We start from the raw sequence: 17,743 nt of genomic DNA, 5'->3' as shown, positions 1-17,743 counted from the left end.
AATATAAAATTTACATTTTAAGAAATTGTAGTTTTTGTATTACTACCCCAAACTTGCATAAGTGGGTCAAAAATGACCCGCATGCATTTTCTATGGGATCCAATGGGAACCTTTGATTATTATCACCTGTGGCTGTCAGGACTATATTCACTGTAGACCACACAGACAACATCACAAGTGACACCTCTCAGGAAGATTATTTTACACAGCAAGATCTGATACCTGTCAGTATAATAATAATAATAATAATAATAATAATAATAATAATAATACATCATATTTTTTTCAAAATGTAATTTTTTTTTCTAAAATTATAAATAGTGAAAAATTAAATATAAAATATTTCTAGTGTGAACCAAAATATAATACTAAATATTATACAAGTGATTTTTCTTAGCCAAAATGACAAAAATGGCATAAAAACACATATTATTCTAATACGGGTCCTTTTTGACCCACTTATGGAAGAGTGTAGGGTCCAGTCACTCGGACATCTAAGGGTTAAGACAGTAAAGAGGATACATTTGAACCTATACACCTGGGTGTTATTGCATATATAGGCTTACATTTTGAAACATGTTTGATGGTCAGCTGCAATACTTTAAGTTATGGTTATTTTCAATGTGCTTTAAGACAAATTACATATTATTACTTTATGCTGAAATGTCTAACACCAAATGCCAATGAAGACAATCATTTGTGGTCAAAAGCTCTGGCAAAGGATTTTAAATGGTTATAAATAAAATAAAAACAGAAATATTAACAATAACACTTAATTACACACACAAACTGTGACACAAATGGCTATTTACATTTAGGTGACAGTGCAAGTAGAAGGTATTCCAAGCCTCAGCCAATCAGAGCCGGAGAATCAGTCAAAGCCGGAAGTCGTCACTGCTGGCAAAGCACTCTTCCCGCGAAGATTGAGAACGCCTCTGTAAGTGAATTACTTTTTCAAGGTATGTCTCTTTATTTTTTGACATGCTTACATTGCTAGACTAACTTAAGTGTGTAACTAAGTAGTGTTACTATTTAAGACAGAGCGTGCTGCTGCTAAAGAGCCCGGTGACTGTGTGGAGAGAAAGTAGTACCAAACTCCATTCGTAAATTAGGACACATTAGTTTCTCCTTGTGTATTGCAAATATTAACAGATCTTGAATGCAAATTACGATCATTATCAAATAGCTACGAGTCACTTTGTTATTCGGCATACAAATCATCCACTTATATTAATGTATTAGTTTATATAGTAAAGATTCAGGCTATATTGTATACACATTTCTTAAGTAGAACTAGTATTGGTGTCACACACAGTGAGATCATAGTATTCACGATTAATAGATTGGAGTTTGGCGTAGCAAGTGTCATCTTGCAATGTAAGTGCATTTAGTGGATATATTCCTACAATATAAGATTTCAATTTACATGAGATAAAATACAGTGAGGAAATAGTTCATTGTGCAGAAAGACAACAGCAGAGGGAGCAATTCTGATATAATTACTCTCATATTATGGTGCTGCTTAATGCAATAAAACCACACTAAAGTAGATTGCATTTTTTGGGATGTGTTATTTAGGACCGTTGGAAGTCCCTGAAGCGCATTTTCCCCTCAAATGTCATGCATCTTAACCAATGATCTCCACATTTTGCAGCTTATAACCTCAGCACCATGAGCAAGAGGAAGGTGAAAGATGCTCCTTTGCCAGTAGGAACATGCATTTCAGAGGTTTGTATCGGCCAATCATCTTCTAACTTGTTTATGGTGGTGTGTCCCTGTAATGACGTCTATATTTATCTACATTTATCTGCAGGTTCAGGACATTTTAAGGAAGCGGCTTTGCCATCAGCAGCTTCCTGACACACCGGAGGGGGTGGAGGCTCAACACAAGTAGGTTTACTTCAATAATAGTCTAACACTTTTTATAATTTCTAAAGTGTGTTGCTATTGTAGAAAAATCTACCTGTAATTTGCATTTAAATTGTTAAACTAAAAAGTACTAAAAAGTAAAACTGTAGTAGGTTTGTCATCTGTGAAAAAGAGATGATTCTCTGTGACGCAGTTGAGTCGTTACCTGGCTAATGGTGCTGTTCCAGTTCAAAAGTGTGAAAAGCTCCATTTCCCAGCTGACTTGAACACAACACGAGTACATTCATTCCTTTATACTCATTAGATGAGGCTGTTTCTGCAGGTAGAAAGGAAAAGAGAGATGACACATATTGTCTTTTACTATATAATGCTTTTGTTCTACTACTAAAGAAGCATTGTGGGTATTGTAGTTAAAACACTGTATTTTCAGACACCTCCTGGAGCTGCTGAAGCGCACGGCCGTCCACGGGGAGAGTAACTCGGTGCTGATTGTCGGCCCCAGAGGATCAGGAAAAACAATGGTGAGCGTCTGCAGCCAGAAGCCTGAAATGGGCTTATGGGTAGAAAGAAAAATGGCAGAGAAGAAGATGGATTGTGTCGGAGGTGTGTTTAAATCCTGGGAGGGTTGTTTTGTCTCATGGTGTGTTTGTGTTTTTGTGTCGACAGCTGCTGAAGTGTGTGCTGAGAGACCTGCTAGAGGAAAAAGAAGTAGAAAGAAATCTGCTGCAGGTTCATCTCAATGGTACAGACTCTGATACCTCACCAAACACTGTTATTTATGAGATAATGTAAATATGTAGAACATTTGTTATTGCTGGATTAGCCTGTGCTATGTCCATTTGACCAGGGTTAATGCATCGACCAGATATTAAACCATTATGACTTGCTAAAAATGTCTCCGAGTACACATCACCAGATACATTTGTCGCCTTTTTGCTGAAGGTCTCCTGCAGACTGATGACAGAATAGCGCTTCAGGAAATGACGCGGCAGCTCCACCTTGAAAACGTTGTCGGGGACAAAGTGTTTGTAAGTATCTGGATTGAGTTGTATCCATATTTTGCCATTAATAATGCTAAAAAAGCTGCTCTAAATACCTGCTTCTTAATTCCAGGGAAGTTTCGCTGAGAATCTGTCTTTCTTGCTGGAGGCATTGAAGAAAGGTAAGAAAATGCAACACTGATACTCACTTTTGGATTACTGCCTACATTTAAGGCCACCTGCTTCTTTCCTCCAGGTGATCGCAGCAGCAGCCGCCCGGTGTTGTTCGTCCTGGATGAGTTTGATTTGTTCGCCCACCACAAGAACCAGACGCTGCTCTACAACCTGTTCGACGTCTCTCAGTCTGCCCAGGCCCCCGTCGCTGTGGTGGGCGTCACCTGCAGACTGGTGAGCCTCACTTCACCCTCCTCACCGTACAGAAATCATACTGGCGGTTTGATTTGAAACCTTTTTGTCGCGGGGCATCATTTCCATTCCAGGATGTTCTGGAGCTGCTGGAGAAGCGGGTGAAGTCGCGGTTTTCTCACCGTCAGATCCACCTGCTGAGCAACCCCACCTTTAGTCAGTACCTAGAGCGGGTGCAAACACAACTCAGCCTGCAGGACGACTTCCCCGACAAGACGTTCGCTCAGGACTGGAACGCCAGCGTCAAGGTGGAGCAAGGGAACAAACATGTTGAATTCAAAATGTGTGGCTCACGCTAAACAGATTGTTCTCTTTATTCAGACTCTGTGTGAAGACAAATCAGTGGAGGATGCTTTACAGAGGCACTACAACTCCAGCAAGAACTTCCGTTCAAACCACATGTTGCTGGTAAAACATTTTAGATTCCCATTCTGCAAAGTACCTTACTCTACTTCTAACATTTATGGTGTTAAATCCCTAATAGTTACCCTTAACATTTTATAAATCCAGGAAAGAAGTATATAATGTTCTTTTAGACATGTGCTATTTGTGAACCCTTGATTTTAAACGTTACAAACTACATTTGGTTAAAGGAAAAACCTGTTTTATGTGCAGATGTTGTGCCTGAGTCGTGTGTCTGTAGCCAACCCTGCCATAAAACCTGCAGACCTCCTGGAGGCCAGCAAGATGTGTTTAATCGACGCCCAGGCCAATATGCTCCACGGTAAAACAAATGAATCACAAAAATGAGGTCTTTGACACTTAAACTTTTCAATTAGTTCACACTTGGTGTATTTTCTCTTGTCTTTAGGTCTGTCTATTTTGGAGTTGTGTCTGATCATCGCCATGAAACACCTCAACGACGTCTACGAAGGAGAGCCGTTCAATCTGCAAATGGTCCACAACGGTAAATAAAGACTAGTTTTTGTAATAAGAAAAACACTGGATGGAGCTGAACATTGATTGATAAACTCTCCTTTGTTTTGTTAGAGTTTAAGAAGTTCCTGCAGAGAAAGTCCAACTCCATGTACAACTTTGAGCAGCCTGTCATCATGAAGGTGAGAATAAAAACATTTTAAGTCCTCGAGAAACAGACAATATTAAAATCTTTGTATATAAAAACTACTTTTATTCACCGACACTCCCCCGCCCGTCTTCAGGCCTTCGAGCACCTGCAGCAGCTGGAGATGATCCAGCCGGTGGACAGCTTCTCAGTCAAAACTCAGAGGGAGTACCAGCTGATGAGACTCATGCTGGACAACACTCAGGTCATGGAGGCCCTGCAGAAATACCCACAATGCCCCACTGACGTCAAGCAGTGGGCCATGTCGGCGTATGGCTAGGATTTCTAAATCCATTTGGACTTTATGTAGCCAGAACCGTTTGAGAAAGTGTTAAATGAGGAAGATCTCTTGTCAAATGGAAGCACTGCATCTCATACTAAGGACCACATAAAACTGTATAGTTTTCTAAATGTTAAAATAATTGTATGTTAGGATTATTTGTCACTAATTCACCCAAAAAGCAACACATAAAACGATTCTGAAATTGATATTATTTAAAAATAAATACATGTCTCAATAAAATGATAAATAAAACAAGACTTATTTGACCATATTTCAGCTTGAATTCCACTTTAAAAAGGAGGAAGTTCATGCTGGAGTTAGCACTTCATCAGCTCAATGTTGCCATCTAGTGGTGGATTTCTGCAGCAACAGCAGGAAGGACAAAGACCCTCATGAGATGGAAGAACGCAGTAATCTGGCCTGAATCTTATCACTATGTGCTTCTAAGGAGAAACATTTAATATTCATGTTGGATAATGCAGTGATTTTCTTTTTATATACCAGAGCAAAACACGCTGCACATACTGTACATATATGCCGTTAACGGGTCTATTTATAACACTGAGGTACCATAACATGTTTAGGACTTTGTTGAGGGCCTTAAGTCCTGCAAAGAAGATACAACAATAAATAAAATCTTGCATTTTTTATAAAGTATAATTACTTACTTCAATTAATTTGATTGACAGAGTGTCAGTTATAATAATTCCATTATCTATTAACTGAAGGAGACATTTTGATCTTCTCGTTCAAGGACACCTATTTGAAGAACAAACAAACTCTCTGAACACATGATTACTTTGTTCTAGTGCACCATAGTTCAAATTAGTGTATTATTACAATGCATTTTGTTATGTAGCCGGCTTGAATACTCAATCTGTTAGTAAGACAAAAGAAAAACATCATAGTCACAATCTAAAAACACATTTATTTACATCACGTGGATCACTTCAGCTGATAAAAACCATTAGCCGAGAGTTGCAATGCTGATCAGGGATCGATTAAATCTCCTCTGTGATATTGCATTCAGGGTTTCTTAAGGTTTATTCTGCTTTAATACTTTGCGAAGGGAATTGTCTTTTCTCTGATCCTCCCATGACCCTTCACTGGGAGCTATGAGGTCAGGACCACAACCTATGGAGAACAAACATGTCCTTCCTCCATGTGGTATATTTGTGTTGTCCTAACTCCTTCCAGGTGTTAATGTCATGTTCACATCCTTTTGTAAGTAACATACAATGTAATGTCACATGAATCCGGAGTAAGAAACGAGACATTTTCCGATTTCTTTTTCACAACCCACTTTCATTTTTGGGTCCCTAAATAATTATATTTATGAGTATTCTAAAACCAGAAACCCGATGAGCATCAATATCATTAAAGCCTGTGTTGGCAGATCCTGGACCAGCACTGCAACTCGAGGGCCTTGAGAAACGTGGGGTCAAAAACATTTGTTTTGGAGGGGGAATTTTTTTGTAGAAATTTCCGGCCTGGCAACCAGACTCATCTTACAGCCAAGACAGTCATAGCGGCGAGGTCATTGGAGTTCAATGTTTCCTCTATAATTCTTATCAACAGTGGGAAAAGGAGGAGATTGAGATGCTGGAATGAAATACCCGTAGTGGGTGATTGCATTATCACACATGGAGTATTGCAACAGATTTTTAAGAGCTTTGGGGATTCTTCAAAATGCAACCGACAGGGGACCCGAGTAGGCTCCTTGAGGAACGCCCTGGGCTCAATGATCGTCATTAGCAGTTTGTTTTTTCTGCCAAGGAACCCTTAAGTGCTTTCTTGGATGCCTTACAAAGTACTCCAATGAGCCTCTAGCTTTTAGCTTACACAAAGCTCAACTTAAAGTTATTTTTTTCGCATAAAGGATAACTTTTAATACAGCCGGGCCATGCCCTGCTGGCAAGTCAAAACACAAGAAAAATATAAATGAATGTAGAGGAAACACTGAAGTTCAACACACACAAAGATTCAGCTCAGAGTATATAGTTGATACAGGTATTTATGTTCTCATGTCTGTACAGATCCTAGACTGCTTAAAATAGTGGGGGCAACAAGACACAAATGTTTCACTGGTAGTTTATATGCACAGCAATGTGAGGTGCTGGGCTAGAGAAAGTCGAGATAGAAAAACGTAAACCCTGCATGCTAAGGAAACCCATTCATACACCTTTAAATGACAACATCGAAAGAAAAGACTGATTGCCTTAATCATCTAAAAAAAAATCATCATTCTTAAATAATTTTATAAATGTGCATTAAAATAAAATGTTACAGAATGCTGTGTGGACTAATAACACAATCAGTGAATTTAGCAAACACCTAAAAGCAACGTTACCTATCTTTCAACTTATTAGAATGCAATCTCATACTTGTTTTATAACACACAGCCATCTCATGTATGCATGATGCCCACTTTCTGTCTTAATAAATACCAGTTGGTGTGTGGAGAACACTTGTTTGCACATCCGCCTTATGATTATGTAGTTAAATATTTAATTTTCAACCAAAAGAAAGCACATAATTTGCCGTAATTGTTCCTTTTCTTTCTGATTAGAGCAGGTACTCAATCAGATCTTCAGCAGGTAATTGTAAAACCAATTAAGTGTATGAATGGATCTCCTAATGTGTTGGTTTTACTAGTTTCTACGGCGACAGGGCACAATCACACGAGCCGAAGCCCTCTAAAGTTACACCGGGCCGGGCTCGATCCACCACAGTACACACAATACTGGAATCCAGGATTCTGAAAAACATTCATTCTCGGTCGTTTGTCCATAGAAAGAAGAACGTTTTACAGTTAATATCTTTTCTTTTTGACTTAATGAAAGTATTTCCTGAATTACAACTGAACACCCACCCACAACCACCCCCCCAAACATCAACCAGAAATGGTGCCAACTCTTGTCGCACCTAAACTCCGATCCCCAAAACCGCAGGCCTGTAAATTAAAAAATAAATACAACATATCAATATGCAAGGATTTAAAAAAAAAAAAAAATGCTACAAGTTAATTGTGTGTGTGTGTATTGAAAGTCACTCCTGCAGAGGATCCTACAGCACTGTAGGGTAATTTGCGGCACTGGTTGCATATAACTTGCTAGAACTTAGAAAAGCATAGTACTGAATCCCTGAATGGTGTTTGTTGGTTTGGGTCGGTTTCTCAAGCACAGTTTAAACTCAAGCTTTGTCTTAACACTGGAGATGTTCCACCGTCTACCTACAGTACTGCCAACCAAACACTCAAACGTTTTCTTTTGCTGTGGCTGGAGGTTTTTAAACTCTACCAGCCACTTTGGCAGGTAACAGACCAACATTCGGAGGCTATTTTTTTAAATCCACGTGGCTGCTGTAATACTGGTGAGTACTTTTTATACTTTTGGACACAAACTTGGGGAGAAAAAGGGTAATACTGGTGTTTTTTCCTCTGTGTTTGTGCTAGCTTGCATGTCCGTTTTAATAAGAAGGAAAGGTTTTACAATGCATTTTCCTTATTTAGCTTCCGTACTTCATCTCATATGGAAAGAAAGGGGAGTTAACATTCAGAAATAAGCCCCCAAACAGGCTTTTTAAATGACTCCTATCCGAGGAACGTGGTTATGATTTTGGTTTATTTGCCACACTTCCTTCCCCAAATAAGGTGAGGTAGAGCAGAGGGTCTGCTGAGCTGATCCTTCCTGACTTTAAGCTTCATGAGGACCTCAGACAAATACTTTTTTCTTTAGCAGTTCATTAAAGCGGCAACAAAAGGAAGCAACATTGATGCAAATATCATTATCGTGCTACAGTGGGCAAATAACAAGATGGCTTTAACTTCCTTCAGGTTTGCTGTGTTGTTGCAATAGTCTTTTATCTGATGATCATCCATTTCTGAACTTGTTTGCTAAGCTCTTATTTGCTCAAACACTACAGTACGGCGTTTGCTTGAAGATAAAGAAAGCATAATTATGAATCGGTCCTGAATGTGAAACAGTACTGGTAGTTTCCTTGCGTTTTTTAGTGTTTCCAAACACTTGATTTTAAACTGTGTCCTGTGAAACCGTTCCCAAAGCTTGAGAAGAGACTGCAGGTCACCAGTGTTCAATGTCCCTCAGAAGAAATAAAGAGTCACAAATGTCACTGTGGCTTGCACAACTGTGACAGATACATCCGTTTTGCCTGACATCTACAAGAGTATATGGATACTTAGAAATGGCACCAGGATGAAAAGAGAGATTCCTCGTCTGACTGCGGTTAGCCGTGAAATGAGTTAAATTAAGCCCTGTGTGGGGAGGATTAAACTGCCCCTAACTGGCAGTTCATGTCTACAAATGAGCACATAGTTAATTTGTGAAATCTGTTAACATCTTACTTTGAAAATTGACATAAAACACGCCAGCTAGTTTAGGGAACTAGTGAGAAAGACAGCGGAGAAACGGAGAAAATAAAAAGTAGCTTTTTTGGCTTGCTTGTCGAGACAGAAGATAAGTACAAATAAGTGTATGGGTAACACTTGACAAACTTTCTCTCAGACTTAAATCAAAACAGGGAAGGGCAAGAACTAGTAAACGCTTACAGTTTCATATGTGGGATTAGTGTTTCAATTGAATTTGGACTGGTAATAAAGACACATCTTTGTGGCGTGAAAGCATTACAAGTGCCAAGTGAGAGGAAGCGGAAGAATCAGCGAGGGGGGTGAGGTGAGGAGGAGCTGAGTACCAAAGATTCCTGAGGTGTATCAAAGGAGAGCAGAACACTCTTGATAGTAATCCAAAACAAATGAAAGATGTGTGCAATCAAATCAAAAGCAAACCGGCTCAGCTAAATACAGGTTGGATTATTCCAAATGAGGGCTGGGTACCCCTTCACTTCAAAGTGTGATACCTCTCCTAAAATAGACGAGTCGGATGATCTATTTTATGTTAATCTGCACTTTCTAAAGACAGAATCAGCACGTAAAGATGAAAATGACAAGTGTGTTCTCCCGTCTGATTTGAGCTGTTACTTAATAGCAAAGGCATCAGTAGTTGGTACCCAGCGCTAATCCAGAGATATAAACACGTATATATCCAGATCTCACTGCCAGAACTAGGACAGATATTATTACTCCGTAGACAGTTGACACGGCAAACCAAAACAAATATCACTTTAAACGACAACTTTATCATGGGATGGGGGTCATTTGTCTTTTTCCCATTATCATAAGAAATACAAAAACAAAAGGTGTTTTTTCAGTCAGGATGGAGGAAACCTCAACGTGAGAGAGGGGAGGAAAGGGGGAGAAACACTTGGAGTGTATGGCCATGTGTATTGAGGTCTTGCTGACTACATTACCCATAAGTGAGGCTGACAGCAGACTCGTGAAGGTTGTGGAGAACCGTGAACGGGGAGAGGGTTCAATTTAAACGGTGTCCATCTGAACTGAGGTATACCTGGTTGAAGGAGGTTTATGGTTTTGTTATCGTTGTAATGCTTGAGAATGGACCCCCCCTCCCCCTTTAAAAGAAGCTTGATTACCATGTTGTCTGGGTCCATAATACACTATGTACAGCAGCATTACACTATAAACATTCAGAAGCCGTTGCTTATTGGCAGAACGATAGTCGTTTCTTCAGAAAAACGCACACGAGAAAACAGCAAATGTATCCAGAGCCAGGTTTTTTCTTTTTTACACTAAAATGCACCGAGAGTCCTGTGAACTTTCCCCGCCGGATCTTCTCTCTCCGTAGAAAAACCGAGCAGAACGGGTCGCCCTCCTATGTGTGTGTGTGTATGTATATAAAAACAATACATGGTAGAAGTATTTGTCGAGTGTCGTCGTCCCAGCATGTCCGCCCTCGGTGACGCCGTTTGTCCTCGTTATATATCCTGAATCGATTGCTCGGAGATGAGAGAGTTTCAACCGTTAAAATGTTTCAAATCCTCAGGCACACATATCAAAATGAGGTGGATATCAACTCATGTGGTGAGGTGGGCGCAAGGTGTTCCCTGAGCGCGAGTAGCGGCCCGCACTTAAAGGAAAAAAACGCAAATATCGTTATGCCAACCAACCAGGGTTGGCTGCTCTTCCCCTCGTGTTGATCCGTGTGTCTTCACGTTGATCATAAGCTGGACTCCTTGGGCGGGAGGTCCACGTTGGTCACCATGGTGACGACGGTGACGATCTCCTCGGGGCCAATGGCGGGCGCCTGGCGCTGCATCTGACCAATGCGCTCCTCCACACAGCCGGCCGACAGGCGAGCCTCCGCCTCGTGGTCCCAGCAGTCCTCGATGGTCTCACAGAGCATGGCCAGACCCTGGGAGAGAACAGACATTAATGTTACTGCAAAACTTACAAAAATATATCAGATCTAAGTACATTTGATTGTTTGCCTCAAAATGTAACACACGGAATTTGGTGACATTTGGTACTACATATTTAACAATTGAACAGCTTCAAAGCGGAGACAATGTGTTTTCTTTGCTCACCGCGTGTTTCTGCCAGCAGTCTCTCAGGATGGGCCGCAGCTTCTTGTGAACGACGACGTCCTGCATGTCGTCCAGAGACGGATGTTGACCCACCTCCTCCTCGAACGGGAGCATGTACTCATCCACGGGGCCTGAAAACACACAACCACATGGTCATATTGTAGATTCATCGGGAGTCAAATAACACAGCACACTTATTAATGGCAGCGTTTTTCTGTCTCACCGTCGGCGGCGGTGCATCGCGAGGCGAGCTCCCAGAGGACGAGGCCGAAGGCGTACATGTCGATGCGCAGGAAGGAGTCGCGCTGGAAGTTGATGGCGCCCTCCAGGACCTCAGGAGCCATGTAGCGCCGCGTCCCCACCTGAATCAAATATAAATCACAATGTAGTTATACAGCCCAAAATCACAAAACACATTTGTCTGTATATTTAAAAAAAAACATTAATTAATAAATATCATAAAATTACAACATAGAACAATTAAGTTTACAAAATGGTAATGTAAAATATAAATAATAAATACATATTTTTATTTTTAATAAATGTATTAAAATAAAAAAAATCTATAAAATAAATTAAATATACATTAAAATACAAAATTGAAAGAAACATTTAAAAAAAGTAGAAAAGAATATATATACTAAAATAAAAATAAATATATATATAAGACCCAGGAGAATGTTTCTAAAACTACACTGGTTCAGATCGAACAGCTCAAGAGGTCAGACCTGAACTGGAAGAATGAAACCATGACACAGCACAAAGAGGGCCTGAAACGGCGAAATTGATGCTCGTAACAAAGCTTTTCGCTTATCTGGCAGAAACACAAATCTACGTGTCCTAACCCTAACCCGAGAGGATCCGGTTTGACACAGAACAGATAGAGAGAAAAGGCAGCTTTGTATTTTCTGTTTGCTGCTGCCTTTTATTTAACAAATAAAAAAGTATCTAACACGGCACTGTAACTTTTATTATTTTATTTTACACCTGCTTGTTGAACTGTACCTGTCCATGTGTGTCTCCGGCTGATTTCCCTGCTTCAAACTGCAGGGCGAGGCCAAAGTCAGCTATGCAGGCAGTCAGGTTGCTCTTCAGCAGCACATTCTTACTCTTAATGTCCCTGAGAGACAAACAAGAAACCACATTCAGTCCAACAGAACTCACGGGGCCAGTCACAATGATACGTCTGTTTTTATATGAGATATTTGGGCAGCGCACCTGTGGGCGATGGATGGCTTGTGTCCTTCCTTGTGTCCCGGGATGTCTTCGTGCAGGTAGGCCAGGCCGCGGGCCGTCGTCTGAGTGATGTGGCACAGCTCGTTCCACGACACCACGTTGGCCTTCAGGAAGTCCGTCATGGAGCCCTGGGGAGGGAGAGGAGGAGGAGAGATGAAGTCATTTCATTGATCTATTAGACTTATGTGATGTACAGGTATTTGTTTTTCCACTCGTCTCCTGCTGAGACCAGGCAACTTTCCTCGTGGGAGACAATACACTTAGGCTTTTTTTTTTTTTTAAACCATGCATGCAGTTTGTCTGATGTTCTGTGAAAAGCACGTCCTGGGCTTTCTAGGGAATTAACTCACATGGGGATGTGTCTTTTGAAATAGTGGGAATTGCACATTTATTGTCTGACAGGCAGTGAACTGAGCAAATGTACAAATATATATTGTTACTTGTCTCTATAAGGATGTTGTTTTGTATTTATAAAAATGATATTAACATTTGATAAGCATAGGATCATTTAAAGTCTTAAAATGTATCAAATTTATAAAGATTTCTATCTATTTGATTCTATATAGATTCTATTGTGAGTATAAACTAATCCATTTTAAATTCTTTGAAGTATATGATAACTTTTGAGCCACTCAAAGTACACATTATATATTTCCTTAGGTGTGGACGGTTGCAATTGCTTATTTTTTATTTTCATCCATTTTTCAGGAAACAAATTGCTAAGGGAGGGAAAATATACTTTGTCAAAATATAATATATAATATGAATTATTTAGGGGGTATCAACATTGAGCACTCAGGAGATGAGGAAGGAGTGAGGCAGACAATAAAGCAGGGTTTTTTTTTGACGGGAATGTAATTCTAATATTCATCTAATGAGATCAAAATAAAAATTCTTGAGAATAAAATCTTTATATGTTTCTGAAATCCCAATGTGTGTGTGATATGTGTGATAAAAAAACATCATTAAAATACTCAAATCTTTTCTCCCAGGTCTCAAGAGGATATAGAAACATGGGTGACGTCAGGGAAACGATAAAATCAAATGACTGCAGGGATATAAAATGCTAAATAATAGTATAGTAATGGCCAGAGCAGGTTTCCATGGTAACAGCAATATCCCTAATGGCCGGAAAGTCACTCTGGCTTGTGGCTAGTATTGAATTTCACCAATAAAACCAATTCTTTACAACATCAGCTGGATGGCTCTTTCGGTAAAAGACATTTTGTTTGATATTCAATACAGTAACTGTACAGATGTTTATCACAGAGAAGAAAAAAAGGGGATATATATATGGAGCTTCATATTTCAATGAAGGGTGATAAATAACACGACCCACTGGGTGTCCTTTTAGAGCCACAGTGAAGTCCTCTGGCCAACTCCCTGCTCATAGATTGTTCTGGTGAATAATGGCGCTGTGATAAATGCGGCTCATTTATCTCCTTGATATTTGTTCTTTATTCTGTCTTTATCAAGGGAAGGTTTGCTAGGATTTTATCAGCAAGGATATGCTTAAATATCCGCTTCTTTTATCGTACTATTGAGACACATTTTCATCGTGGCAAATGCCTCTTAGTCACATTTGAAGATTTACATTAAATATTGCTGTATAGAAATCTAATTTGCTCCCAAAGAAGGATTATAATGCTGAGATGGACATGTTCAAGCTGCACCCGTTTCATTCCTTATCCTTTATACATGTTCCGTCTTACATAATGTATGTTCATTTCACACAAGGTCACTCATGAAAGCAGGTGCCGCTGCAGGAGTCACCACTAGAGGGCAGGCAGCTCCAACACATGTGGAAATGTTTCCATCTGATCACTTCTGTAGTGAATGTTTCCCAGTGTTACCTGGGCTTGTTCATTACTTCCAATGCTGTTCAATTATAAAAAAAACAAGGCGACCAATCAGACAATCTCCCTTTAAAAGACAACAATTGTTTGAGACCAGCTCTCAGTTTGTGTTCAGGAGGCAAGTTTTCCATCTTTAAGTAGGCTTAATACCTTTTCCTACATCTTATAGTTAAGGCACTTGGATCCATCTTATTTAATTTTGTAAACATTCACATGATAATTTGTCACTTGGATTGTCTATTGTTCATATTTTCTTTCCCGTAAAGCCCCTAACACAAGTGTATTGTTGTCATAATGTGCCATATAAATACAATTGGATTTGATTTGATCTAAGATTCTGTTACAAGAAGTTTTTGGAAGAGTCATGCATCCTTTAGAGCAAGCTCCTGCATGCAAAGGAAACTCAAACCTCGACATAAAACCTCTCAAAAGCCCCGAACATGCAGACATAAATCAGCTGTCAAGGACACTGAACTCTGCAATCAGTGTTCCAGCTGTGTTGCACAAGTTTCAGCTCAAACTGACTAAATAACGGCAGGAAGGACAGGCTTTTTGTATGTTAATATTTAAGTTATGTGTCCTCCAAAGCCTTCTGCTTTCTAAATAATTACAGTGGATGCTTGACAAGGCACCAAAATGTTGTTCTGATATATTGCTGACCTTCTTCGAGAACTCCTTTAAACCACATTTGTGGATAACTGAGAGTCACCACACCCACAACCTTTAATTGTTCAATCTTTATTCACGCAGGGAAAGTCTTTTTAAGCTCAGTGATTTAAATTCTTGGCCCCGGCTGGGAAACTCAAGCAAGCGAAGCGTACGAGAGAATCCCTCTCCACTTCCTCGGTAATGACCCCTCAAAACACAGAGGCACTTAAAAGCCCAAATGCTACAAAGAGCACAACGCGGCTTACAAAAATCCACCTTCTCGGGATAAACAGGGCTTATAAAAAGAGAAAGAACCAGCAGGAAGTATATAGTAATTATGGATTAGCTCCTAAGGCTGCTAACGGAATCAATACAATGTGCAGGCTTCATGCATGTTTTCCCCCTCTTCCAGTGTTTACAACGTTATCAGCTGCCTGTGCTCGGGCTGCCAGGCGATAGGCTACGACGGATATATAGCTGTGTTTACATGGACACAAACAAACACATTTGTTTACTTGTGCAGGAGTAAACCAGAACACACGCTGGTCAGAGTCTTCAGCGGCATATTTATGAAAAAGGCTATGTTTATTATTTATTTGTGGAAACTTGAGTGCTTAATTGTCAGTAGTTGCATATTAGATTGAATTACTTTGAATGCAACGATGCAACAGCTTTTTCACCCCTCTGCGACTTTGTTAAAGCAATACATTCCCTCATGTGTTTGAATTGTTAAAGTAAAGCTAGTTTATGTGTCAAAATATCATCATTTGTTCTTATATTTCCAGTGGATTTGCTTAGATTAGATTGAAGTCGATCCTAAAATGAAATATGGAGATTAATCCCAGATCAAATCTACGTCAAAGGATCTTGGACATATCGTCTACAGCAGTGCTTCTCAAAGTGTGCTCCGCGGACCACTGGCGGTCCGTGAGCGCCCCCTAGTGGTCCGTGAGTATATTGGTAACATTTCACATTTGAAATAAATGAAAGTTTTCCGCACTCTCGCGGGAATATCTCCGCAATGGAGCGAGCTTAAGTTTCATTGCATGATATAGCCCAGCGCAACACCTTCGTCACACATGTTGCCACTTGTTTGTACCATTTTCAGGCGATTTGTAATCTGTTCTAGAACAACGATGTGATTTTGGATATTTGTGGAGTTATGTGGTCCGCGAGTGTTTTTTTATTGGTTAAGTGGTCCTTGGTATGAACAAGTTTCAGAAACACTGGTCTACAGTGATTGTAATGTTATGTTAAATGTCTGTTTCCTTGTTTCTTGTCTTAAATATATGTGTTTGTTGGTGTTGCAAATGGCAAATGGAACATTTCTGTCTTATCGTACTGTAAAAAGAGTGCTTAAAACTTCTCTTGCACATAATCAATGTCATCAATTAACCTTACATTTCAAAAGAGACGGCGTGTATTGCTTTGCTATTAAACTGGATAACAAAAATGTATTCAGCATGTTATTTCCTGCGTTGTGTGCAACCACTGCTTGTAAAAAGTCTGCAGCTCAAAACGTATAAAACAGAAAATGACTCAATAAAAAATAAAGAATAACTTTAAAGGCGTTGGAGCTCTGTCACGGACTGCATACCTTATCGTGGTAGGAGGTGATGAGCCACAGCTCCAGGTCCAGGTTATTGTTCCTCTTCTCCGCTCCGATGAAGTGGAGGATGTTGTCGTGCTTCATGCCGCTCAGGCTGAAGATCTCGTACTCGTTCTGCCACGAGAGCTTGTCCTACAGCGGGGAGACACGCGCAGATGTTATTTCTGTCATCAATAGTTAAGGAAAGAATCAAATATGAATCATACACGACAAGTAAGGTGGCGAGAAGCAGAGGTAGAAATAATTCATAAAGATCAGGAATATGTCCACAGTTAAATCAGCGACAAGATCATCTTCTGAAACGGGATTCAAATAAGCCTTTATGTTTATTGTTTTTTCATTTTGTATTATGAGCTTTCTGTTTCTTTTCATCGTCTACACACGTCTCCAAAGGGGCTTGAAGCCTAATCTGAACTTATTGTGTTTTCAATTCAGTATGATATTTGTATTAATATTAATTTACATTTATTAGATTAATTATTAATTTGGCTGATTTTTTAAATATTTATTTATAAGCAAACAATAAGGCTAGTTTCTTTAATTCTCTGTAAAGAAATAAGTTTCTGTTTTGTACAAAGAAATACATAAATAAATAAAATAAAAACATGAACAACAATGCAATAAAAAAAGTGAAATTACAATAAGAAAATAAATACAAAACAAGTCAACCAAAACATAAATATCCAGTATCTTATACCTGAATGGGGAAGATTTTAACAGCCACAAAATCGTTGAGGAGCTGGGCCTTCCACACACACCCATAGCGCCCCCTGGCTTTCACCTCGATCAGCTGCAGCGGCTTGTGTCCCAGGATGGGGGACGGGGGTGAGGGTCCGGGGTCCTTTAGAGAGAGGGCAGAGAAAAAAAGACAGAACACAGTGTTATTCCTTATTCTTGTCATCATCCCTAATCGAGAAAGCCCTTATCTTGACACCTTAAATCACAACGTTAAGAATATAATTGTATGTGATAATGCACTTTTTTAATAGCCCATTTCTTATATTTTTTTATGTTGTGGTGCCTGGCTGCTTTTTTGCTTTCTTTTTTATGGTTAAATTACTTTTGAAATTCTGCTTCAGGAAGCGCTGAATGTATATCTTCAGTATTGCTATAACTGAAGTGTTTTTTGGAAGTTAGGACACGGCATATGTAGCAGGTTTAATTCATTTTAAATTCAACTAAAACCCCTCAGGGCTGGATCAGCGTGAGTTTACAGAAGCGTAAAGTGGAAGTGGAAGCTGGAACGTGGGCAAGTCACCCTCAAGATCTTAACCTGAATGAATATGAAGCAGGTTGATTTGAAAATGGGTTGAA

The 17,743-nt window shown here is 39.6% G+C and overlaps 2 protein-coding genes across 4 annotated transcripts in view; one reads left to right on the top strand and one right to left on the bottom strand.

Annotated features, from left to right (window-relative positions):
* Positions 1-839: 839 nt before the first annotated feature.
* orc4 (origin recognition complex, subunit 4) lies at positions 840-5,450 on the top strand. 3 transcript variants are annotated; one of them, XM_034097710.1, is made up of 14 exons: positions 840-937; positions 1,655-1,728; positions 1,814-1,890; positions 2,300-2,390; positions 2,536-2,611; positions 2,812-2,897; positions 2,983-3,031; positions 3,106-3,257; positions 3,350-3,523; positions 3,597-3,683; positions 3,891-3,999; positions 4,087-4,182; positions 4,266-4,333; positions 4,436-5,450. In XM_034097710.1, the coding sequence occupies exons 2-14, from the start codon at positions 1,672-1,674 to the stop codon at positions 4,616-4,618; spliced, it is 1,305 nt and encodes a 434-aa protein (XP_033953601.1). In that variant the 5' UTR covers positions 840-937; positions 1,655-1,671; the 3' UTR covers positions 4,619-5,450. The 3 variants fall into 3 exon arrangements, with proteins under 3 accessions (XP_033953601.1, XP_033953593.1, XP_071061187.1); XM_034097702.2 differs by having other exon boundaries at positions 852-959; XM_071205086.1 differs by lacking the exon at positions 840-937 and adding an exon at positions 1,337-1,377.
* Positions 5,451-5,529: 79 nt separating this feature from the next.
* The window catches only part of LOC117457566 (activin receptor type-2A-like), a 66,946-nt gene continuing 54,732 nt past the window's right edge, over positions 5,530-17,743 (bottom strand). The window contains 6 exon segments of the mRNA XM_034097720.1: positions 5,530-10,908; positions 11,081-11,211; positions 11,304-11,442; positions 12,086-12,200; positions 12,299-12,444; positions 16,418-16,561. Of these exon segments, the coding sequence (XP_033953611.1) occupies positions 10,714-10,908; positions 11,081-11,211; positions 11,304-11,442; positions 12,086-12,200; positions 12,299-12,444; positions 16,418-16,561 (870 nt within the window). The 3' untranslated portion in view covers positions 5,530-10,713.

This window comes from Pseudochaenichthys georgianus, chromosome 2 (assembly GCF_902827115.2).
Source record: "Pseudochaenichthys georgianus chromosome 2, fPseGeo1.2, whole genome shotgun sequence".
NCBI lineage: Eukaryota > Metazoa > Chordata > Actinopteri > Perciformes > Channichthyidae > Pseudochaenichthys > Pseudochaenichthys georgianus.
Note: the sequence above shows the minus strand (reverse complement) of the source record. Positions and strands in the feature narration are given on the sequence as shown.

Excerpts from the sequence above, each read along its gene's own strand:
- orc4 (XM_034097710.1), top strand. The coding sequence starts at position 1,672 with ATGAGCAAGAGGAAGGTGAAAGATGCTCCTTTGCCAGTAGGAACATGC. Across the intron at positions 2,612-2,811 it reads GCTGCAGGTTCATCTCAATG|GTCTCCTGCAGACTGATGAC; the intron begins GTACAGACTCTG and ends TTTTTGCTGAAG. Across the intron at positions 3,684-3,890 it reads GTTCAAACCACATGTTGCTG|ATGTTGTGCCTGAGTCGTGT; the intron begins GTAAAACATTTT and ends TTTTATGTGCAG.